This window comes from Manihot esculenta, chromosome 9, assembly GCF_001659605.2.
Source record: "Manihot esculenta cultivar AM560-2 chromosome 9, M.esculenta_v8, whole genome shotgun sequence".
Taxonomy (NCBI): domain Eukaryota; kingdom Viridiplantae; phylum Streptophyta; class Magnoliopsida; order Malpighiales; family Euphorbiaceae; genus Manihot; species Manihot esculenta.
The window spans coordinates 6319918-6346120 of record NC_035169.2 but is presented as its reverse complement, the minus strand read 5'-3'; the positions used below and the strand labels follow the sequence as shown (position 1 = coordinate 6346120).

The following is a 26203-nucleotide window of genomic DNA, read 5'->3' as shown; positions in this document are numbered from 1 at the left end:
AGAGTTATTATGACTTATACTTCTAGAAGAATTGAAACTTAGAAAGTTTAATTTATTTTATCGTAATATCATATTTAATTACTCTATTATTAAGTTTCAACGATATTAATGAGTAAAACGTAGTATTTTATTGGTCCGAACACGTTTTTTATGTTTAAAGAGATAGATTTTTCTTTAAAATTATTTTTCTATTCTTCTTCAAATTCTAGGAATTATTTTATTTTAATTATAAATTTTTTTAATCTCTTAAAGTATAGAGGAATTAGAGATTTTTTTTTAATCTCTTAAAGTATAGAGGAATCTTTTTATTAGATTATGTGAATGCTTTCTCTCTTGCTGATATAGATGCATAGATTGTTTTTTATTGTTTTTTATTTTTCTTTTGTTTTATGGTGTGGCTTGTTTGCAAATTGTGAGGGCTCTCTAATCTGAGATTGAGTTCAAGCGAATGGAAAGCTGATGGTGGCTCACAGATGTAAGGCTTAATAAGCGTGACGAGATTACTAATGAGTGCACCTCTTTTAACTGGCAAGCAATTATTGATTCAATATAGTTTTTCTCCAAACCCAAATAGTGATAACGTTGAACATGCTGTGATATTTACAACTGTATAAAACTACTTCAAATAATAAAATGTGAGTAGCGATCTTGAATCGTTCTCTTTCACTATTAATTTCACGATAAAATCATTCAAGCATTCTGATAACCGCCAGACTTCATCTACTCTAAACGAGTTCTGACCCAAGAAAATAAAAATCCATAAAATCTTTCTTCAATTGATCGGTCCAATATCTCAAGTTTCAGTCCAGATATGCAGGGGAGACCGGGTTGATCGCAATCCCAAGGCCAGTGGGAAATAATCTAGCCCGGTGATGTGACGTGAAGGAGAGCAGCTGGCCCAATCATTTTGCAGTCCTGTCCGCATGTACGCCGGGGGAATCAAATGGCCGTCTGGCGTGGAGAGCGGTTCTGACACGTCTGTACGTACGAACTTGAGTGACAAAAATAGGTAACACTGTAGCAGGAGGCCGTTAGACGTTATTAACGGATAAAAGAAAAAAAAATAAAAGGGAGAAACATATTTCTCTCCACATAAGCTCACACAAATACTGTAAAACCTTCTTCTAAATCTCAGAACATCACATTCTAAATGTACTAAAAAAATATTAATTTCGAAAACTAAATAATAGATAGATAAAAAAATCAATTCAAATAAATTAAAGAGAATTAATAATACAAATTGCATAAGGTCCTTAGTCAACATAAATTTTTCCTTTTAGATCTTTCCATTCCTACTTTTTGAATCTCTTACTATTTCTGTCATATATATGTGTTCAAAAGTGTGTAAAAATTTATAAAATCTCTCCGATATGATATATTTATATTTAGTGTTACACGTGGAAATGAGCGAAATACGGATCTAATTCACATGACCAATCTAAAAAACATGGGTTGCCTATATTTTTATCTGTTTACTCTAAATTTTTTCAAATTTTTTAAATTTGTAGTTTATACAAGCACTAAAAATTAAATGAAAATATTAAATAATATAAAAAATTAATAATACTAAAATTAAACCTAAAAACCTAATAAATTTAAAGAATATCAATGAAAATATATAAATGTGATTATAAAAATGTATGAAAATTTCACTACATCACTTGCTTGTACTACTCTATGAGTAACGTGCCTTCCACACACTCCAATCAATCTAAAATTGCATAGAGTCGTGGGCACAGGCTTCATTCTCCTTGCAATTAGGAAGGTTGGAGTTGCGTGGTTGCGTGTTCACTTACTAATTCATTCCTTTGCATTGCTTTCATGGGTTGATGTTATCGACTTTTTCGATAATCGAAAGCGGGGCACTACTTAATATATTTTTTTAAAATTGAATGAATGATTAATAATTTATATTATAATATGGAGACTAAACAATAATTTTTTAGAAAGTAAAATACTCCAAGGGTAAGTAAAGAAGTGCTCGCAATCACCCAGTCAATTCCTACTTACATGATGACTTTTTTAAAAAATTTAAAAAAAAAAAAAAAATTCCCACAGGAGATCATCTAGAAATGTAAGATTTAAGGTGGGGCAGCAGAAAACTTTACCCTAAATTACACGGATACTCGCACGAGCAGTTGAAGGCCTCGCTGCTCTGCAACTCTTTAAATGCGGCCTTGTTTTGCCCACCACTTGGCTAAAGCTTTCCAGGAGCTCATCTGGTTGGCGGAAGTTCCCTCTCCGGTTGTATTAGCTGTTCAAAATAATTGATTGGCTTTGGCCAATTAATATATATGGTAAAGACATTTTTTATATTTTTTGTTGTTGAAAATTTTAAGACAATTGGAATTTATATCCGCAGTAACCCTTTAATTTTTATCGTCTATTGAATAAAAAAATTTAAAAATTTATGAATTTAAATATTTAAAATTTTGGATGATAAATATAATTTTTTTCATATTTATCTTAATTTTAATCTTTAATTTCAATTAATTTTAACTAAAAATATTTTAATTTTAAAAATATAATAAAATAAAAAAATATATTTTAAAAATTATTTTATTAATCAAATAAAATTTTATAAACTATATTGTATCATTACCTTCTTTATGTTCAATTTAGTTTTTTTTTACTATAACTTTAACGAATTAAAAAACTGATTTTATTATTTAAAATTTAAAATTTTTAATATAAATATGGATTTACATAATTTTTTTATTGAATAGATTTAATATAATTAATTGAAAATAAAATTATTACTTAATCCTTAGAAATTCACTTATTGATACTTCAATTTTAAAAAATATATTAAAAAATTTTTCAATTTTTAAAAAATCTATTAATTAATTATTCTATTAATTTTAATTATTAAATATTATAAAAAAATTTAAAATATTTTTAATATAAAAGAATTAATTAGTAAATTTTTTAAAAATTTAAAAAATTAATTAATAAAATTTTTAAAATTATAAAAATTAAATAGTAAAATATTTAAGAAAAAAGTTAACAAAAATATTAATCAATAAATTTTTTAAAATAAAAATATTTTAATATATTTTTAAAATTAAAAATTATCTAATAAATATTCAATCCTCAGTAATTTTTCCACAATTGAATAGTAGGTGATTTTAAAGTTTAAGAGGCGGACCAAAGATCGAATTAAAATTTTTACGTTAGTTTTTTTTTTTTTTTGGTCGGAGTTCATTTTAGGGGTAAAACATGTAAATTTAGTGTTGACATGTCTTTTTGTGTCAGAATATCATTGCTGCAGAGGACACATGCAGACATTAGACATGCTTGTGGACTGCTTTTTCAGTTTCCACTAACAGGGTCAGTTTGGTCATTTTTCACAGCACTTGGTAAGATTCAAAAACCACCAGAGTAAAAGACAACTGAAAAGAAAAAAAAAAAAGTAAAAATTTGTATCCTCCAATCATTTCTACACATGGCTTTTTAAGAGAATATATGCTTAAGCTTAATTAATTAATTAATGTGGATTAACGCTTCCTTAAAAATAATAAAATAAATAAGTTGTATGATCAGATCAGATCAGATCAGACCGAAGATGGCATGTTGGGAATTTGGGACTGGCAGCATGTGATATATTTTTCTTTTTCCAGGAAAATAAATTCAATTGGTTAGCAAAGAGGCCAAATCCGATACATACGATAACAGATTTAAGCAACCAACATAGCCCATAGTTCTGAGAAAATCAGCCGAATCATTGCTCGGGAAAAATTATCCAAGGCCCAAAATGAAAAATCCATTATTACTCGGTATCGAATTCAGCACTGGTGCTTTCGGATTACAGTCCAACGAGCTCAGGACGAACTCAGTCGTAAGAGGGGCCAAATATAAATAATTATGAAATAAAATTAATTTATTTAAAATTTAATTAATATTTATTATGAAATAATCTCAATTTAATTCGGTTCGAATAATCTAAACTTCACTAAAAATTCCCTGCCAATTTTTAACAATTCCTCCACTTCCTTAGCCACAAGGACAGTACCCAAATTCCCAATCAATGAAGGAAATCCAAACCTAGGTTTTCGTAAGCAATTCTCAATATTGAAGAACCAAACTGTTTGAATCAAACCAGACCAGATGATTCAATTTGAATCACTTGAACAATTATGCATGATTTTTATTTCTTTCATTTCAAAGACGAGAATCAAAAAGAAAAAACATATTTACACACGAGTAGCAATTGATCCAGAATGAAAAGTTCACCAAGTTAGATAGCAGTCACCAATCACAGCACGATATGCTAGAAGGAAGAAACTCATGCATGATATTTTCTTGTTAAAATTATCAACAATCTCTTGAATCAAAAAGTTAACTAGAGTTTTGATCTCCCACCTTTTCTTCCAGGAATCTGTAATGCATCATAATGACCAAAACCATGATACAGAACTCGAATTGGATTGTCGTTGCCATATTCTTGACCATACTCAGCAATAGATATAAGGCCACCAGCATTCTCATCATACATGTAAACAGTGATTGGCATCCTACAGTCATCAGTATCATGGCTCCATTAATATAATTTCTAGCATTTTCCCAATAACTACACAATATCACATATGCACATTCTTCATTCAAGAGCACTCAGCACGAATCATTTTGTGCGTGTGAGAGAGAGAGATTTACTTTAGAACGTGTGAAGCCATGAACAACTCAGGCTCGCCTCCCCATACATGCGACTTCCTCATATGTGCCACGTAGGTATCAAAATCACCTTCTATAAACCTGTCAGCATGGTCAAGTCAATAAAAACAGGTAATAAGTCCTTGTTTGGAATACCTAATTTTGAAAGAATTCAAGAGAAATGAGTTCTTTTTGTGAGAATTGATTTTGAATTAAAAGTAAATTTTGCCAAAATTGTTAGAATTTTGTAAAAAATGATTTCATTTAAGGTTATTTACATCAAAATTACTTAATTAGCTTTAAGAACTCTTTGTTTCTTCTTTTCCTTTTATCCTTTGTTTTTTTATTTATTTTAGTTTTAAATTTATTTCTTATTTTTTAATTAATAATTGCTCTTTAAAAAAATTATTTTAATTTAATATTGACTATTAATATTTAATACATTTATAATCAATATTGAGAAATTTATTATATTATTTTGTTAATTTAAAAAAAAAAACAATCTTTATATTTTTAATGGTAAAAAATTATGTAAAATTCAGAATGTTATAAAAATATTAATAGTAATTTTTCAATCAATGTGAAAAATGATTATTATTTATAAGAATAAATATTTATATTTAGTTTAAAAATAATAAAAATGATGAATAAATTAAATCAATATTTATTATTGATTTGTCTAATATAAAAGAGTTCAATTAAATTCTATTATATTTAAATTGATTCCAAACAAATAAATTCTTTTATGAATAGAATTCAATTCTTTTCAAGAAATGCATACCAAACAAGGGCCAAGTAAAATTTCTTCCTACAATATAATATCACATAACTCAGAAAAGTATTCTGAGTTCTTTAAATTCCATAAACAAGGTAAAACATTCTTGCAAAAGGAAAATGTCCGTAGGCAAAGTTGCTAAATGTGACTAGAGTTACCTTTATGTTCTTTATAGGAAAACTGCCATCAGATTTTATGAAACCATGAAACCAGTATTCAAGATTCTCCTAGATGAACACAAGGGCTTCTTCATTTTTTTTTTCAAACTGGTTGTAAGATGTACATTGGTCTTGGTTAATACTATTAGTGGGTTTGGAAAACTGTCAAAATAATATAATGATTACAACTGAAATTTCTTACCATTCTGTCTCTTGCCTCCTCTTGATAAACTCATCAGCAACCTGACAAATTTCACAAACCAACAGAAATAATAAGTCTTTTTGATGAAAACATAATGTAAACAACTGGAGCCTGCATTGCAAATTTAAACACAAAATTAGATAACTGCCTGCAATGTGCAAGTCAATCTAAGCCCATATTACAATCATCATTTTTCAGTCCTTAATACTTCTACCTCAAAAAACATTCCCAAAGAAGGGGTGGAGAAAGAGAGAGAGGAAAACAATTATACAGCACAAAAAAGAAACTCAACAAAAATGGCAATGAATGATGATGTTGCAAGTTGCACCAATAGCTATGTTTTTCACAGAAACCAAATTTCGAACTCAAAAATTATGAAAAGACATTAGAAAGATACTCTAGCCCGCAAGTCATCAGCTAATTCTCTCTGAAGACCTTCACTTGGAGCTGGTTTTCCAGCCCGTAAATAAGCCCCATGAGCCACAGAGCGAAACAAACACCTTCCATCTCCTGGTATTCCTGCAAGACACAGATACAGGCTTATCAAAAACAACAATATTGAGTCTCAAGAGAGCAGAAATGATTAGATAAATAAATGCATCATTAAATGACTGTAAATAAAAGGACAACATGTTGGTACTCACCAGTAATAGAATAGTCAGTGTAGACTTTCTTCCCATGCGAGAATTTAACATATGATACATCAGAGTCATCCTCCTCATCCTTCTTGTCTGTGGCTGCTTCAGCATGTGTTGGCTCAGAACTTGAATAACAAACCAAGAGAGCAGAAATTAAGCCAGCTGAGGCACATTCTTGTGACCAAGATATAGATCCCACATTACCCTTAATTTTGGAGAGCATTCCTCGTTTTGACAGTGAAAGCCTCAAGTTCAAATTTTGATATGCCAGTGAAATATTAAAGTGTCTCTTTAGAGGACCTTTAGCATTAAATAAACCTTTAACGGTAAACGACTGGCAACTGCCACTCTGCTTGGATGAGGCAGACCTAAAACAGCTTCTATGCATTGTGTGAAAGCTATTAACGGATGGACTAGACATTGTCCTTAAGACAGATAAACGAGCATAACTTTCCCTAGAATGAGAAGGGTAGAAACAGAAACAACATGAAGTAGATTGTCCTCTGGACACCAAATTCAAAATAGTGCCGCCCATATGTTGAACATGACCACTCAGGTAGACAACATTTCTTGCACACGTACTGATAGGAGAACAAACTATCATGACGGCATAGCCTGAGGCAGAAGCACAAAGCAAGACATTTTGCATGACCAACTAGTTAATGTTAACAATAAAATAAATATAGGCTATTAAAAAAAGAACCATACTATTTAAGGCACATCATAGGTATCCTGACATTCAAAAACGAACTAAATAAAAAAAAATAGAAAGAGATCACAAAACAAATCTTAAAATAATATATGATCATATCACCCTGACATTCAAAAGCAGAAAAAATTTCAGTGTCACATGAACCCAGCCTAGAGTAAACATCATTTGGAATGCACGATGCCCATTGCAACCTCTCTTAGACTCTCACCTTGCTCCTATCCCTCCCTCTCTGACCTTATATCTCAGCTCTATTCCTCTCTCTCTTGTGTCAATTCCCGTGATTAATTGATGATTTGTTTTTAACTCTTGATTCCCTTCAATTTGAGCTTTATTTCCCTCCCCTTCAATCTCATTCCTTGTTGCAAGTCACCATCATCCTCGAGTCATTGAGGTGCGCTGTTAATCTCGCTCACTTTGACACCTTCACCAATTGACATGCATCTACTTACTGGCCAGCATTCTACTATTTCTATAGTTCGACGACCATGGCACCACCCTTTGGTCTTCACAACTTCATCTCAATGTTCATTTCTCCATGTTAAATTTGGGCCAGGCCTAACTCATCCCAAAAGCTAGCTCAAGAGGGAGAGTGCCTGTAGCCCATATAAGGGGCACATTACCCCTTTCCACAATCGATGTGGGATTCAGCACACCCCCTCACGCCCAGAATTTTTACTGGTGCGTGGCACATTTATGGGGCGCCCAACATCGGATGGGGGGCTATGATACCATGAAACTTTGATAAAAAGAAGAAAAATAGAGTAGAAGATTTGAGAAGGAATGCTTGATAATTCTCATCAAGCCAATTGGGGTATATATACTACATACAAGAGTACATACTAGGTAAGAAAATAAATTAATTCCCTAATTATAGCCTAATCATATCCCAATCATATCACACAATCATATCTCTAATTATCACTACAAATCTAAGCTATTTACAGAAATAATCTCAACACTCCACAATCCACAAGCTTTGATTTTGTTCTTGAAATTTGTTATGAGATGAGGATTTTGTTGAATTTTTTCTTAAAATTTGCATGTTAGTTGTTTAATTTGAGTTCATAATTTTTGGATGTGATTGTTGGGAGTAATGGATGGGATTTCTTTTTGGCTGCTAGCTTCAATCTGTTTCAGTGAATGACTGCTGGGATTGGGGTTTAGGCACTAGGAATTGAGTAAAGGGGAAGTGAAGAAACGACATTGTTTGAGTGCAAAGCAACAGTGTTTGGCCTTATATACAAAACCGACAAACCAAGTTAAATTGATTTGTTCCAGTTGGATTTAGTTCCCGTATCATATCAATTTGTTTTGGTTTTCATTGTATATGATTTCAAGAATTTGGTTTTGTAATTCGTTTTGGAACCAAACCAACTGTATACACACCCCTATTTTACATTTCTTAAGAGTCAACTTCATTTAGAAAATTTGGCAAAAAAAGGAAGTACTTAATTTAGAAAACCAATTTAGCATCATAAACAACTAGGTTTGGGATCCACTGAATCCCCAAGCGGACAACTATTTCACCAAGTTACTACAAAAGTTAATAATTGATAGTCATTGAAGCTATTAGGCTCACATGACAACTAAAAGGTGTTATTTTCACATTTCCCCAGCTCTCTTCTAAAACACAGAAGGAATGACATTATGACCATAAACTTCCCTGAAGTCAACTCAATTGCATAAAAGAATCAAGTACTAGTTCATAATCTTACAGGATTACCATTCCAAAATGCTGTTTAGCAAATATAACTACTAATATCTCCATTGCCTTTTCAAGTGAAAAATGATACACAGGCTATTTGTATAACTAAGGATATGAACCCGCCTATACAATCCAAACTAAAAAAATCCTAGCATGCCTGGCATCATCAACAGTTTGCAATTTGTCTATAAGATTCTATATGATTTTTAGTTAACACAATTGCCAATGCCTTTTAAGGATTAAAAAACGCTTCAAAAACAGAGCACAATCACCATCATCAGAGATTAACTCTCCAAATTCAAATTGAAATCCTTGAGAACAAATTTAACTTTTAAAAAAAATTTGTATTAAGAAGAATGATAAATGATAACAAATCAAAATTGACAGCAGAAAGGGGAGAATATTGTCTTCCAAAACCTTTAAAATCTCTAATTGCCTTGACAAATATATCAAATTCATCAAAACTCTTCACTTGAATTTAAGATTCTAATTTCAATTTCAATAGAAGATTTGGCTAACATCACAGATACCAACTACAGTGCACAAAGAAAGGAAAACAATAAGATTAAGTAAAGGACAGATGCTAAGTGGATTTTTAAATCACGTATGCAGTAACACAATGAACACATTACAAAGAAAAGGAATCAAGAACACATACATGCAAGTCTCTCTGTATTTAATCAGCATCTAAAACTATATAACTAAATATGCATGAAAAGAAAGTTAATTTGCTTGAAGAAGTTGATATAGAAATGAAAGGATAAAGGAAGATAACCTCTAGAATTTTCTCAGAAAGAAGAAGAAAACAACAACTAAGCCTCAATCCCATACTACCCAATTGGATTTTAAGAAGATATCATATATGATTTCAAAAACCCAGAAAGAGAAGCACGTGAAATCAAACAACAAAAGGCTGTTAAGTGAAGAAGACAGAAAAGGAGGGCCTGTAAGCAAAGAATTATACCTGCTTTGGACCCAAAAAATAACTTTTAGCAGAGAAGTAACGGATAATAAGATTCAATTTTTTCGATTTTGGTTTAGATTGTCAAATAAGCAGCACGTTTTTTCCGGTGCTTCTCGATCTGGATTGGTGAACTAAGAGCTTGCAGCTCACTGTGCCCCTCCTATCGCTTCGTACGTAATCGTCTCTGTGACACCGTCACTTCGGCGATGCCAATGCCGAAACGGCTCCGTTTGCAAGTTTTTGCAAGTAATTGTTCATAAATTAGATAGATGTAAGGGGATTTCCATAGTTATTTGGTTTAAATAAAGTAAATTTTATTTTATTATGAAATTGAATTTAATTTTATCAAAAATTATATATTTTATTGTAAATTAATTGTTATTTTTTAAAGTAATCATGAAAAATATGTTAAATTAATGAAAACTGATGTTTAAAAATATAAATATATTTTTATATAAATTAATATAATTAAAATATATTAAATTAATAATATTATTATTGATTAAAATTATTTTTTTTATTTTATTATTATAATCAAATACAATATTATCTTAATTAATAATGTTAATATAATTTATATTTTTGAAAATTCCATTATTTTTATTAATTAAATATTTATTTATAAAATAAATACTTTTACAAAAATATGTACTATTGCATTAAATATAAATTTATAAAATCTATAATACAAATATTATAGATTTTTAATTTTTTTAATTTTTCAATAAGTATCATGTTTATATATTTTTAAGAATTATTTTTCCCATTAATATCATATAGTTTTTGTAATATGATTAGAAAAATTAATTTACTTTATAAAAAAAAATAAAATATAAATTTTTTTTAAAGGTAAATAATTTACATAATCAAATAATTGTCACTTTATTTTGAATAAAATAAATGTAACAGCCCGGAAACCGATACCCCTCTGTAACGGCCCAAACTGCTCGGCGCTAGGATCCAGATCGGCTTAAGGCCGCCGGGACCCGTAGCAAGCCTAAACTGCACTCTGTGTACCTGATCAATCCCAGACATAGTCCAACTCGAACACTAGCTTTTAAAACCTTCCATGTAACACTACCAGGCTTAACCGTAAAACCACAGCCGTCAAAGCCTACACCAGTGATCTACTACTAAGCTGAAAACATAGAACCCACTCTCTTAGGGTCAGCATATTACAAGCTAGCCTTACTTTCCGTTATGGGTCAAGGGGTTTTATACCCTTTCTTCCCTCTCAGATGGGTCAAGGGGTTTTATACCCTTTCTTCCCTGATCACTGGAGTTTTATAAACACATCATATGTTAAGCTTAGCTTGACACATTTCTCATCAAGAAACGTAAAATAGGACACATGCATACACCAGGGATTCAGCATACACTGGGCAAAGCACAACTCTAGACATTATCTCATTATATACTCTATCTCTTTACCACATGCTCTGTCCATGCATAACCTGTATATACATCATGCTAACACATCATGTCCATACATCATGTCCACTACTATACTATACACACATACATAACATAACATAACATAACATCACTTTCTCTTTACATCATCAACACATATACATCAAGCTTCTTTCATCCATATACATGCCACATGCCACTCTAGCAAAACCTAGCTATGCTCTTACAGCCAAACACTGCAACCCCTGCTTACACTCTGCTTTTCCCATAGCTCACTCTGCTGAACTCTAGCCCTGCAAAACTGGGGTTAAGGGAATGGGGTGAGCTACAAGAGCCCAGTGAGTAGAAACCATAAAACAGTTCATTCATTACATGCTTTCATGGAATGTGTCATAACACAAACATCTCACATCTCGGATTAGACATGATCCCATAACTCCCTCTGTCGGTGCCCGGCCCCTATGGACTCCCAGGTCACTACATGTACTAGAGCCCGGCCCCTAACTGCGGAGCTCCCAAAGGTCTTATCTAGACATAACAGGTTGCGGGCTACTGAGATCGCCTTGGTCCATCCCATCAACAATAATAATGCAATGCAGCATATTCGTGATCTCTAATGCAGTACAACCTAGTATCATATGGCATCCATGATGCGTGTCTCATGCTCATACTGTCACTACCTTAACCATTAGCTTTAAAACATGCATAGTTAGTTCTACTCACCTGAAGCCAAGCTGTGGCTAACTCTGGGCCAACTATCACATTGGAGCTAAACACCTTGCCTCAGATCCGATCCTACACAGGTGGACTCACATGAGGTGCCAAACAACTCTAACATAACTCTCAAACATTTCCCCAAAACCCCCCTAAAACACCATAGACATGCATGGAAAAACATGCAAAGGAAGGCAAAACAGGGCACCTTCGGCGGCACTTTCGGCGGCCGAAAGTCCTCTCCAGAGACGAAAGTCAGGCATGTTCGGCGGCAGGTTCAGCGGCCGAAACTCCACTCCAGAGCCGAAAGTCCAAACCTTCGGGGGCGAGTTTAGGCGGCCTATCCCACCTCCTCAAGGGTTCGGCGGCCGAAACTCCTTTCGGCGGCTGAACCTGAGTTCCTCCAGAACCCAGATCCATGCACCAACAAGCCTCCCTAAACCTTCCTAACCCTCTTAACATGCATATAACCTCGTAAAACCATGCACAAACCCTTAAACACATATATATGAGCTTAAACACCCTTAAACTCCCACACACAACAACACATAACCACATCGAGCAAACAAAGGCATAAAGGATGCATAAACCCCTTCATGCACAACTCATGCAAACCATCCAAACCTACCCTTTATCCCTCCATAAAACTTGCTTAAAACACCATAAAACATAAGGATCAACACTTACCTCTTCAAGAACTAGAGTTGGTGTGATCCGACCTTCAAAACATGGAGAAATCAAGCTCTATAAGCTCCAAACTCCAAAACCTTGCTCAAAGCTCACAACTCTCTAAACCAAGGATAAAACTCATTAAAAACCACGCAAGAACTTGCAAAAACCATGAAATCATCTCAAGGAGGACATGAGCTCACCTTAGGTGGGAAGAGGAAGAAAACTTACCTCTTGAACCGATCTAAGGGCTTTTATAGGTGGCTTGGTCAACCATCTTCGGCAGCCAAACTTGCACCCGCAACTCAGCCAACTTCGGCGGCCGAACCTAGCTTTCGGGGGCACAAACTCTACCACCTTCGGCGGCCGAACATACCTTCGGCGGCCGAACCTCTGTTTTTCCCTCCTTGACCTTTTCTCGTCAAACACTTAAAACCATGTTAGAAAACCTTTAGAAAACCGTGTAGAAAACTTCAGTTGACCCTTGCAATACCCCTCAAAACGAATCCGACATCCGAGATTCCACCGGACGGTAGGAATTCCGATGCCTGAACGAGCCGGGTATTACAATAAATATGGAAGTTACTGAAATATAAATATACAAAAATTTATCAAAATTAATATATATTCTTTATTTTTGAAAATTTAATATTTTATTATTTATATTTTAAATTCATCAAACTAGTTGAATTTGATAAAATTAAAATATAGAAAATAAATTATTTATTTTTTGAGAAATTAAGTGGTGTAAGTTTTAATTTTGAAAGTATTAAATGATTAAAAAATACCATATATTTAAAAAAAATTTAATTATTTCAAAAATATTTAATAGTAAATTAGATGACCCAGTTCAAAAAAAAAATAGTAAATTAGATGAATAAACTTTAATTTGATACAGTTAAAAAACAAAAATTAAATTATTAAATTTTGTAAATAAATAACATAATTATTTCAAGTACACTAGAATATAAACTTTTAGGTACATATACAAAATGAATCTTGTGAGTAATTTATGGATTCCACATCCACATATGAAGAAATGGACTTTAACTGTAGTTTATAATTTTCTAAAACGAATATCAATAAATAATCATGGAGATTTCCGAGTTTGAAATTCATATGGTAAACCTATTGGAATTATTAATGATATAATTAAAAAAAAATTATAATATGCATGTTATCGATTAACCCTTATCCATTATTTTGTTTAAAAACGCAAATTTCTTTCTATAGTCTCTATATGACTCAATACTCTCGTATTTTTTTATTTCTTAAATCTAACTTTTTCTTTACCCTTTTCCATAAAACACGATATGTGTCAATTGACTATAGATGAAAAATAAAATGTTGTTGTCTCTATTAAGAGTTTCAGAAATATTTCGATTGTCACTTGTGATTTCTAGATGGTGAATCCAATTAATTTTCACAATATACAGATCTCTTTGGCAGATTTATGACGATAATCCTCGAACAGTTAATGCATTAAAGGATTTAGTTTCTAATTACAAGTCCTATATTTTATTTTTGATGGAAATAAAAACTCTTAATTCTAGTATGAAATTTTTTTCATAACTTTTTATATTTTGATAGTTGCGTCTCAGTCAATAGATAAAAATTGAGAGGAAACATTTTGTTAATATGAAAAAATCATGGGTCTTTTTCTGTGGTTGACTTTTCTTCAAATTTTATTGATTCAGTTGTTTCGGAAGATAATATTCAATGGAGGTTTACTAGTTATTATGGATTTTCGGAATCGTAACGATGATGTTAATTTTGAAATTTTATTCGAGCTTTATTTAGTAAAAGCTCTTTTCAGTGACTTTGATCGAGAGATTTTAATCATTTATACTCGAGAGATAAAAAACAAGGAGAAATATCTTTGCCAAATTATCTTATACAGAGATTTAAACAGACACTTTAGAAGTATTTTTGCCAAATTATCTTATGCAGGAGTTTGATTTTGAATGATTATAAATCTTATTAGACTCTATAGCTAATATTTTTGTTAGATAAATTCGTCATAATGCTACTGAATCTGCTAATATTTTGGTTAGTGAATCTATCAGGTATAAGCATCTCTCTCTTTATTTGATAAAATTTTATTAATACAATAAATTTGCTTAAAAAAAAAAACAATTAACCCTTAAAAATTTTTGGTAATTATAATTTTTATTTGAGGAAGGAAATGACTTTCTAAAAAATCTAAATTAATTCATATCTTGATTATAAACTTAGAAAATTAAAATTTAATTAAAATAAAATAATGTTGTTAATAAATAAGTATAGATTAATTTCGCACTCACATATTTAGTTTAGTGGTAACTATATCTGAGTAATTATGAGAGATCTCATATTCTATTCCTAAAATTCTCAATTTCTAATTTTTATTTTAAATAAAAAAATATAAATTAATAAAAACATTGGAGAGATAGTTAGTAACTTATAACATATTAGATCGGTTGTTTTTAAAATAAAATTAAAATTGAGTGATTTTATTAAAATAAATTAAAATTAAAAAAAAATTTCAAATTGAGTCATTAAAAATTACCCCATACTTTCAAGGACTTCTGGATTGATTTTCTTATTTATTCATATAAAAACAAGATCAACCCCAAGGAATACTCATTATGCTGAAAATTAAATTAAAAAACTTAATGGAACTCTGCTTAACACAAGCAGAACATGCACAAATTGACCCAATGTAAAATTATGACACCTCAATTGAGTGGATGGGTTGCTAATGAGGTGTTTTTTCTTTTTTTTTTTAATAAAAAAAGTTATTCATACATCAGCAAATAAAAGGTTATTATAAAAACTTTAAAAAGAATTCCAAAAATGGCAAAGAATATGTCATTCTAACTAACATATGAGCCACCATATTGACTTACTAATCAAATAAATGATAAAACTAAAACTATGATCCGAAAGGGTTTTACAATCGTAAATAATAAAATCAATATTTAAACAATCAGTATCTTGAGAATTAAGAATATCATACAGGTATTGGGCTAATAACTAAGATAAGACATTTCGGATAATAATGATTCAGCCACTAATGGAGAAAAAATACCCATTAAATTGCTGGGACTGCGGTGTCGCCGGTTATTTGGCAGTAGTCGGTATCGGTTCAGTTTGAAGTGTGAATCAAATCAAAATTTTAAATTAAAAAGTCTATTAAAGATTTTTTTTAAAATCTAAATTAAAATTAAATTGAACTGATAAATTTAAAAGGATCATTTAGTTTAATTTTAATTTAATTTATTTTTTTTTAAAATAAATCATTTAATAAAATTGTATCAACATACATAAATAAATTAAATTATTAAATAATTAAATTTAATTTTTTATTTATAAAAAATATTATTTCCATTCAAATGTAATCTTATTTTATTTTTAACATTATACAAATAGACACATTTTATATAATTTTTTTTATTTAATTAAATATTAATTCAATAATATTTAATATTTAGATTTATTTTTTTATATTTTATTTAATTTTTAAATAGGATTTACCATTTAAAATTTAACCATAATAGTGTACCCGCAACCGCAGTAAAAACAAGACTGGAAGCAGACTGAAACTGTAAAAAAAAAATAAAACCGTTTCCTAACCATTATAAATCAGTCTGGTTCCAATTCGATCCGTAAATCGAATCGAACCGCCGTTCCGGTCTACCTGATAGGCTGGTCTTATTGACTGCTACCGCACACAGGCACAGCAGGCCATTGTCCCTCCATTTTTAGTGCATCCAACGCTTAGCATCCCCTCTCGTATTCTGACTTCTTTCAACTTAAAATCAAATATAGTATAAAACCCTACTCTCCCTTCCTCATTCTCTTTCACTGCTCAACGGAAGATGGTGTGGGACTTGGTTTTCTGGCTTCTCTCTTTACTCGCCAACTTTGGCCTCCTCGCTATGGTCTTTCACGAGGTACTCATCTTTGAACCCTCGCTTTTTCATCTGCAAACATAGCACCGCTTCTGCACTTGTTTGGTTCCTGAATGAAAAAATGAGAGTTTCACAAATGAAGATCCAAAGCTGTGATGGCGGATTTTCCTTGTTTATTATTATTATTTTTTTGTTTTTTTGGTAATGGAAGTGAAATCACTTCAATTAGACTAAGTATTTTTGCTGAAGTTGATTACTGAAGGAAAAAAAAGCTGAATCATGAGGTTTCGGCTCTTGTTTTTCTTCATTTTCTCGGTATCTAGACAATGAAGCTGTAAATTACACACGCTTGCGCACTATCCGTTTTGTTCATGGAATTATTTGCAGTTTTCCATCTCAGAAATTTACGTATTTACAAAAATGTAGATCAGAGAATAGGATATTTGATGCCAAACAACTATCGTTCCTGTTGAACTTCCAACGGAAAATATGACATTGTCACAGTTAGTTGTTGTTTACTAGCAATGTAACTTGATCCATGTTATTTGATGCATAAACTGTCAATGGCCTAAACTGTCAAGGCAAAAAATGTTTTCAAGCTCTGATCAATTTTCTAGGAATTTTCAATGCTGTGTTCGCATAAGTTAGCATTAGATGAGAGGCAGGGAGATTTTGCTGAATATCTAATGGTTCCTTGATGCATTAGCTCCTCCTTTTGCTTGTGGTTAACTTCTGTGGATAATTTTTGTAGCTTTTGTGCTTAACCGACTTGGAGGCTGACCAGATGAATCCCTTTGAAGCAACAGCTTCCATTAACAACTGGATTCTGCCTGAGTTTGTGTTGCAAGGGGTTATCTGCATTCTCTTCCTTTTGACGGGACACTGGGTTATGTTTCTCATGGCTGCTCCCCTTACTCTTTATCATGTGATGCTGTAAGTATAACACATCATCAAATGTTTTAAATTGATATAGTTCTTTAATCAGTAGATAAATAATTGTTAGTCAGAAGCCAAAAAGCTATTATCAAGCATGACAGATTCACAAGAGATGCCTTCCCAATAGATATGTAATAGCTTAACAAGTGCACACACTTGAAAACTTTCCATATTTATTTCGTGGTGTTGCCATTGTCTTTCATATTGGCCAGTGATGTTGCAATAATTTATGTTGAAATGATATAATCATTCTCAATTTTCTCAGAAGATAACTGCTGGATTATCAAGCTAAGCCAAGCTAAGTAGAGGATTAGTTATTTAGCTTTGTAATGTGAAAACAGTCTGAATTACATTTTCAACAAGAACAAGAAGGAAATGTCCTGAAAACCCTTAACTCCTCCCAGATCCCATTCAACACAGTAAAATAAGCATCAACTGACTTAGTACCTTGTTTAATTCTGCACAAGAGAGGTTGAAGGTGACAAATATGAGAATCATCTGGTTAAAATATCTTTGATGTAGTTTATCTTAGATCTGGTTGGCATCCTCCAAGTAGAAGATTGTTGAGGCAATTGAAGGAGAAATTGATCTTAGAAGCCAAGCAACTATCACATTGTTGCATCTGATTTAGCGAAGATACAATGAATTATCAGGTGAAGGTTTTGAAATCTTTCCATCCAAGAAACCCTGTTTGTTCCTGATGGAAACGGCAAGCAAGGAGGACCTCTTCCATGAACCAAAGTTGTGGGAGTTAACTCTGGAATCATAATTAATGAGCTGTGGTTCTCCAGTATGGTGAAGAGTTGTCCTCTAATGGATTAGAGCTTTGCTCAGTAGAACTTGATTCTGCCATGGAAATGAGATTGAAGAAAGAGTGGGAAGAAACTAAGGCGGTTACTTTTGGAATTGTGGTACCATGTCACAAGAAATGCATGTGATATGCTTAGAGAATTAGTTTTCATTGCCTGATAGAGGAGTCTCAACCTCCTTATATACAAACAGCAGAAGCAAGCTATCGAGCTGTGATGAGCTGGCGCAGCCAACTAAACAATTAGTTATTTACAAAGCTTAACTAATAAGTTACAAAGCTAACTAACTAATCTTCTGCTTGGCTTAGCTTGACACAGAGAAAAGTTGGAAAGTGAAAGAATGAGCACATTCCCTAGTTATCCATAAATACAGTAGTGTTCTGTTTAAGCTTTCTACTCTTCTCTTGCCTGATTATATCTGAAATCTAGATGTTCTATTTCAAATTCAGGTTTATGAAGCGAGAGCATCTCATTGATGTCACTGAAGTTTTCAGAAATCTTAATTCTCAGAAGAAATTTAGGCTGATCAAGCTTGGTATCTACTTGATTTTCTTCTCCATTTTAATGTTCAGGTATGTTCAGCATTTAGTACATAATTATTCTGCCTTCTTATTTGGTTATTTTATTTCTTTTACGTATCCATCATTTGGTGTAAGAGCATCTTGTGCTTCTGTTTAGTCTGATCAAGGCTTTGCATACTGTCTGGGTATAGAATTATTGCAGGCAGCTTATCAAATTACAGCTCCAAAGACTTAGACTTCCGCTCTTCTTTTCTTGCACTATAGAAACTTCACTATAATCTTTGCTTGATATGTAACTCTGACCACTTTGAAATGGGTTAGATAAGATGTGAAAGTTCCCTTTATTGTTCAGATTCTTTCAAAAGGAAAACAAATTTGTGGCCTAAGCTGCTTCCCAATCTTTTTGTAATGGCACCACGTTCTTTTTTTCATATCTGAGCACAGGTTTATATAGGTTGCTAGTAACATTTCAGTCAAGTTATTGAATTTCACTTTTCTCTTGTACATCTTTGCGTTTGTGTGTATGACGATTCAAGCATTGTTTTAGAAATTTTGAGTTCTTGCTTAGCCTAAAAATATCAACTTGCGTTGTTAATGTTAGGGCACAGTAGCTGGGAAGTATATACATTTGTGCATTTTCTTCCATCTACAACCTGATATAAGGTGAGATGGTGGTCTTGATGTAGCTATAAAGTTACTCTATTGGACCTGGAGGTCATTGGTTTGAGAGATGGAGATGATCTTTCTACAAAGCAGTGTAAGCTTGTGTATGTGAACCCTTCCATGGCTCGTATGTGGGATGCTTTGTGCATTTGGCAGCCTTTTCTTACAACAGGTTATAAGGTCATGTGACAAAGAACACCAAAGAAGAAAACACTTGTGAATGTTACAAGAATGTAATATGCGCATGATGTCTATCTATTTTGTGGCATTATTTTTTCATTTAATGAAAATGATATGCCATTTGGTTAGATGTTAAAACAAGTATAAACTACTGAAATATACAGATTACCTTATAACTGGGAACTTCTGACATGGCAGGATAAGGAGCTAGTATCTGGTGCACCTTTATATTTGGTTCTAAACAGAAATGCCTTAAGGATAGACCTACATAATGGGAAAAAATGGCACACATCATACAAAGAAAAGCTTCACTTGGTTTTCCAATGAGGTAGACAGTATTATAAGGTGAGAGGCGATAGGGTACCCTACGGCCTTAGGTGAGAGATGAGGCAAGGGCCTATATATATATATATATAGATGGATAGATAGATAGATATAACATAAAAAGAAAAAATCAGCAACTAAAGAATACCCATCTAACAAAAATTGAATGGAGAACGGGGCATATCCTAGCTAAATCAAGAAGAACGCATTGGATTAGTAAAGAGTTTCCACTCAATTCAATCTTGAAGAAAGCTAAGGTTTTGAAAGGTAAACTAAAAAAGGAAACTAAGATGCTGCAGCTGCTGACATGAGAGTGAGAGAAATGAGAAGGAGAAGATATATATTTTTTCAAAAAAAAAAAAGATGGTTGAATCTGCTGTCTTCTGTGCCAGTCCTCTTAGGAGAGAGGAGAGGAGAAAAGAGAGAGGAAAGAAGAAGAGGAGAGAAATAGATAAAACAGATGAGATGTGTACCTTTTAGGTTGAGGAAAGAACTTCATTTGCTGGCTTGCAAGAGAAAAGGCTGGGGTTCAATTTACAAAAAGAAAAAATTAAAAAAAAAACTTATTTCACAAAGGTATGGCAACTATTTCCTCATGCCTCATGGCTTGGACCGTCAGGTGCTTGCCTCTTGTAGCCAAGGTGCTGGGCAGTAGCCTCCCCTACTCAGCGCCTTGAATTACACTGGATGTAGTTAAGAACAAGATACAATTTGCTCATTAAAGGATTTGCTCAGTAAAATTCAAACCATTAATTTACTAATAATGAAAGAAAAAATAAGCCTTGATAAGTGTAGGATATCTCTTTCTATGTTGAATATTGAGTAATGTCCTATTTGGCCCCTCATAACATGAAAATATTAAGTTTTAACAAAAGGAATTTACCAAAAATCAAGCTAAAGAATGAGTATTGTTCCAATGAAAGTACAAGTTTGATTTGCATGGTTCAAATAACAACTGTTACATAATGTAGCGGGCATTATTTCAAGGTTTTTATGATGGCCATTACTGTTAAGGCTGTTATTTAAAGGTTTTTAAAAAATTGAAGTGCCAGGGCCATACCAATCATTAGCTGACGGCCATAATGGCTGTTATTGCAACTTTAGGCGGGAGTTTTTTCTTTTTTGCAGTCTTCACATGAAGGTCTTAGTGATAATGGGCAGAAAACAAGGTCTCCTTGTCCATTCTGCTGTCTTAAGTCTTAACCTCATTTCTTAAACACTTTTTCCATTTTCCTTCACCTTTCTTTCAAGTTCCTCTCTAACTTCCTTCACATTTTGAGTTAAAGTGAATCTTCTAGAGCATAATCTTGGTGATTTTTTAAAGTCTGCCAGCAAAAGGTGATGGTTTGTGTTTCTTTCTTTCTTTTTTTTTTTTATTTTTTTATTTTATTTTGGCAATTTTTGACTTTTTTTTTATCAGAACATAACATCAAATGAAGTTTGATGCTTTGCTAAGTATAAATTTAGTATTTTACAAGATAAAGTTTAAGAAGGAAAAATAATTTTGAAATTGAGGGTTGAACATAGAAATTAATTTTTCATAATTTTGATGGTCATAAGGTTAGGTTTTGATTCTCTAGTATGTACTTAGTTACTATGGTTTTTAAAATTAATTCGTATAAATAATGCATAAAAATGTCTTTATTGGTTATGCTTTTCCTTATTATTAAGTTTTATATCTTAGTTTTAATTAGAATTTTAAATATTTGTCATTTCATGAATTTTATAAATTTTCAAAAAGAAAATATTGCATAGTGATGGGCTTATTGGTCTATTTCCATTACTTGGGACCATGACCATGTCACATACAAGAGATTAAAGCATATGCAGGCTAGGGACTGGTATTTGGAGGGAGAATTGGTTATGAGTTGAAGGTGGTTAGTGGAAGTCAAAGATAGTTATAGGAGTTGATGTGATAGGCACGTATTGTAACAATTTAGCATAAATAGTGAAGTTTATTTGTAGAAGAGGATATCTAGAAATTGAATACAATAACAAATATTTCTCTCTTCTATTCTCTTGCCCTTCTCTCTCCTATCTTCTTTCTCTCTCTCATATCTTCTCCCTCTTCTCTACAATTTCTCTTCTTCTATCTCAGTAGAATCTTAATCCAAGGGCTGCTACTGACAAATTGGTATCAGAGCTTCTTTTCGAGTGGGCTGGAGCTGCAAATGGCTAATCTAGGTCGCATCCATGGCAGAATCAGGTTTTTTTCTACTCTTCTCACTTTCTCTCTTCTTTCCCTCCAAATTCTTCTTTCTTCTTTCCTGAAATTTCTTTCCTTTCTTCCCTCTATTCCTTCTTTCTTTCTTTTCTAAGATTCTTCTCTTTCTTTCCTCTATTTTTTCCTGCCTTCATTCCCTTAAATTTCTTTTCTTTCTGCTCTCTGTTTCTTCTTTATTTCATTAAAATTTCTATCCTCCTCTTTGTTCTTTCTTGAATTCTTGAAGTCTTGAATCGGATTCTCTTCTTTTTCTAGTTGTTTTGTGGTTCTTTCTTCACTTCTTTAATTTCTCAATTCTTGCATTTCAAGAAATCTGTTTCTTGAAATTCTTGAAATATCTGATTCGTTTCCTTCACTTTCTTTCTTGTTTGGTTGTATTTTTCTTCTGTTTCTAATTCTTTCTTTAAACCTCCTGTTTGGTTTTCTTTTCTTCATAACATGGAAATATAATCTTGGGACCAAGAGGATCTTGAGAAATCATTGGAAACTATTGACAGAAAAGTAAGAAAATGTGATGAGGATTAAGGAGTTATTGATGAAATTGGATAAGCGTTGGAAGCGAAACAAGAAGAGGTAAAGAAATTGTTTCAAGTGACAAAATCCAAAGGGGATATGTTCATAGAAAATGCTATAATAGATGTTATTCCAACCCCCCAAATAGAGGCACAAGTAACCATTAATGGTGTGGGCATAGCAGAAGAGCATCTCAATGTAGAATTGTCTAATGTTCATGCTTCACTTACAGCTGAGGAAGAAAATTCAGAGCTGAAACCCCAACTTCTGGAGAGTTTTATAGAAAATGAAACTGAAAACATTGCAGCCTTAACTAATAGAACGGCATTGGAATTGTGTTTTGTATAAGGAGGGGAAACAGGACTCAGCAATAGGCAGCAAGTCACTGATGAGAAGTTTCTTCTTGGGAAATTAGGAACCAATTCTGTATGCAAGGAAACATTGTCTATTGAAACTGTGGATGAAGCCAATTTGAGTTGTAATTCCCATTCAAATTTTGAAGTTGGAAAATCCAATTTGTCATTCTCAAAGGGAAGAGTGCTGGATTGTCCACGTGATTCTCATCTTTTATTTGTGAATGTTATTCAGATGGCAGTTGAGAAAGCAAGGTTACAACAAGGAGCTGGCATGGTTCCTATAGTTTTTCGTTACAAGGGTACTCTTGTTCTTAGGAGAAGTTTATTTGGGCTGAGATCATGCAATCAGATGATGCTCAAAGAGAATGAGTTTGAAATTAGAAGAAGACAGAGAATGAAGATGTATTTCTTTGGGTACCACATTCATTTTTTGCTCAGAGAGAATGAGTTTGAAATGAGGAGAAGCCAGAGGAAGAAATTAGGCCTTTGCTGAAGGTATTATTGCCAAATGACTCTCTAAGTTGCTGGTTCCAGTGTTATGTTGCTGCAACAAAAGCTGAAAATGATGCTCAGCAGTTCCAGCTTTTCAACCGTCTTGGGGTCAAGAAGGTTCTAAAGGAAGGGGTAATGTCACATACAAGAGATTAAAGCATATGCAGGCTAGGGACTGGTAATTGGAGGGAGAATTGGTTATGAGTTGAAGGTGGTTAGTGGAAGTCAAAGATAGTTATAGGAGTTGATGTGATAGGCACTTAATGTAACAAGTTAGTATAAATAGTGAAATTTACTTGTAGAAGAGGATATCCAGAAATTGAATACAATAACAAATATTTCTCTCTTCTATTCTCTTGCTCTTCTCTCCCCTATCTTCTTTCTCTCCCTCATATCTTCTCCCTCTTATTCTTCTCCTTCTTCTCTAGAATTTCTCTTCTTCTATCTGAGTAGAATCCTAATCCAAGGGCTGCTACTGACAGACCATAACTGCGATTTGAAACCATGATGATATGTATTGTCGGATAACCTTAATTTATTTCAATGGTGTTCTTGTAAATAGGTATCATGATTAGGGAGCCTTTTCAGTTCTCTAAGTTCTCTAAGCATGAGCATTTTTTTTTTATTAAAGTATAAGTACAAGTTGTGATTTGTATTATCATACTGACCATTGTTAAGTCTGATGCTGTTCCACGTGGATATAGCAACAATTGTGCATTTGAATAAAGTTTTGAATATTTTGGTATAAAGATAAGGGGAGTTTTTTTTTTCTCCTCTATGAAAGGATGATCACTCAGACACTTGGTATTCTAATTCAGGGATTGTTGCATGTAGATAATTGTTTCTTACATGTGCTGATTGAGACAGAGCACTCTCTCTTCTTGGTATTATATAACTAGGACTGCTTATGAACAACTATTTGGGACTCTTTCCAGAGAGCCTTTCTGGACCTAACTTGGTCTAGAGGGTCAGCTTTGGAGGCCTACTTTTCTAGGTTGCATTTGAGGTTTGAAGAAAACTCTAATTCTATTATTATACGTTTTTACAACTTTTCTGTAAATTTACATATATCTGTGGACACCAGCAAAATAGGATTATTTTGGTTTTGTTTGGGGAGGGATGTTCTGGGTTTTGTTTGAGAGGGAGTGGGGTGCAACTCTCTCTCTCTCTCTCTCTCTCTCTCTCTCTCTTCCCTGATATTAAGTTCCTAACCTGCAGGATTACATTGGAGGCTTTCTACCTTCTCAGTAGTGAAGATTATGAGTGATGACGTTCGTGTATTTTGATTACCACGACTTCAGGAGTGTGATAGCAGCTTGTAAGTGGGTTTTTTAGATCCCTGACCCAATATGAAAGGAAGTGAATTTTAGCATATACGAACTTAGATGTATTCAAACTTCTGTTGTAGGATGAGTTTCATCGAACTTTGACACAGTTTTGATATCTCAGGTTATCCAATGATTCACAAAAAAGTGAATGTTTGTAGGCATGCGTTTATAATTAGGTAGTTCAAAAGTACATCAATCGGCTTATATTCAATGTTCTTTTTTTTTTTCTTTTTCAAATATACTGATACATTGTGACTTGTATTTCACTAAATACTTAATGCATGATAGTATTGAGCTATGTTTTTGGTAGTTGTCGTGCGCAGAGGTTAGTAGCCTCTGCTATCTACGGTTGTGAGGCTTCTAATGTATCAAATATTTGATTTTGAAATGTCTAAATCTTATATTTTGCCTATTTTATTCTCTAGTAGTTTCCTGAAAGTTAATGCCGGGATCTAAGGCTCTAAGCCTTAAAAAGTAACATGATACCAAATTGTTGCCTTTGCTCAAGTCCTTGTATCAAACGAGTATGAATGAATATTGTGTTTCAAACTCAATAGTCCGAGGCACATCCATAGTATAATTCCCTGCCCATTATCTCCGAACCAGGCAGAATTTGTGCTGTTCCTTTCTAATGTGTATTTGATATGATCCCACATATAGCCTTGGAGGCGAACTTGCTTTTTCTTCTCCTGACAAGTTATTGCATGATCCGTTTATCAATGTTGCACTGCTGATAAGCATGTGATGTTGGCAGTGTTCATCATTTTCCTCCATTTTTAGATCATTTCATCATGGATTTTTCTCGATCTCACTAGCCAACGTCGTGGTTCGCAAATGATGCCCGGTCCCAACTCCTTTCCTTTTCCGCTCATTCTCAAATGAGCCCAACTTGCAATTGAACATGCGGGTCAATCTGCAGAGGTACTGGACTACTTGGTGGAACCAGCTCAAGGTTTTGGATGCAAATGGGATGATCTGGAAGGAATTTGATGGGCCTGGTTCTCTCTGGAAAACTCACAAGCATACCATAAATCAAGACAGACAGTGAGAAATAGTAAAAAAGAAAGATCTTTATCAAGTTGTTCTTTTCACTCACAGTTGGGCCTGAAAATGACCAGGCCATAAAAAGTACTGGGCCCACTTTATCTTCCCACTCCAGCAAATGTCATATATCCGACAGCTTAGCAGACCCGACAGACTGTAGGCAGCTTGACAACAGCTTGCCTTTCATTATACAAAAATTTTTTTTTTAAATAAAAAAACTAATGGAAAAATAGGGCCTACATAAGAACATCAGAAGGCCCATGGGGCCCACTTATTTCATCTTTCTGAGTAAGAGGGGTCCAAGCTCCTGATGGAAAATT

The 26203-nt window shown here is 33.0% G+C and overlaps 2 protein-coding genes across 4 annotated transcripts; one reads left to right on the top strand and one right to left on the bottom strand.

Moving 5' to 3' along the window:
- Window positions 1-4125: 4125 nt before the first annotated feature.
- On the bottom strand, window positions 4126-10060 carry LOC110623493 (OVARIAN TUMOR DOMAIN-containing deubiquitinating enzyme 4). Its single transcript, XM_021768458.2, has 6 exons — window positions 9805-10060; window positions 6430-7038; window positions 6183-6304; window positions 5786-5826; window positions 4654-4752; window positions 4126-4514 (listed from the first exon to the last, which is right to left on the bottom strand). Exons 2-6 carry the CDS (start codon window positions 7025-7027, stop codon window positions 4343-4345), a joined length of 1032 nt encoding a protein of 343 aa, XP_021624150.1. The 5' UTR covers window positions 7028-7038; window positions 9805-10060; the 3' UTR covers window positions 4126-4342.
- Window positions 10061-16312: 6252 nt separating this feature from the next.
- On the top strand, window positions 16313-25137 carry LOC110622084 (protein cornichon homolog 1). 3 transcript variants are annotated; one of them, XM_021766461.2, is made up of 4 exons: window positions 16313-16535; window positions 17245-17426; window positions 18688-18810; window positions 18951-19339. In XM_021766461.2, exons 1-4 carry the CDS (start codon window positions 16461-16463, stop codon window positions 19021-19023), a joined length of 453 nt encoding a protein of 150 aa, XP_021622153.1. In that variant the 5' UTR covers window positions 16313-16460; the 3' UTR covers window positions 19024-19339. The 3 variants fall into 3 exon arrangements, with proteins under 3 accessions (XP_021622153.1, XP_021622155.1, XP_021622154.1); XM_021766463.2 differs by lacking the exon at window positions 18951-19339 and adding an exon at window positions 19361-20494 and having other exon boundaries at window positions 16314-16535; XM_021766462.2 differs by lacking the exon at window positions 18951-19339 and adding an exon at window positions 24730-25137 and having other exon boundaries at window positions 16316-16535.
- Window positions 25138-26203: the final 1066 nt, after the last annotated feature.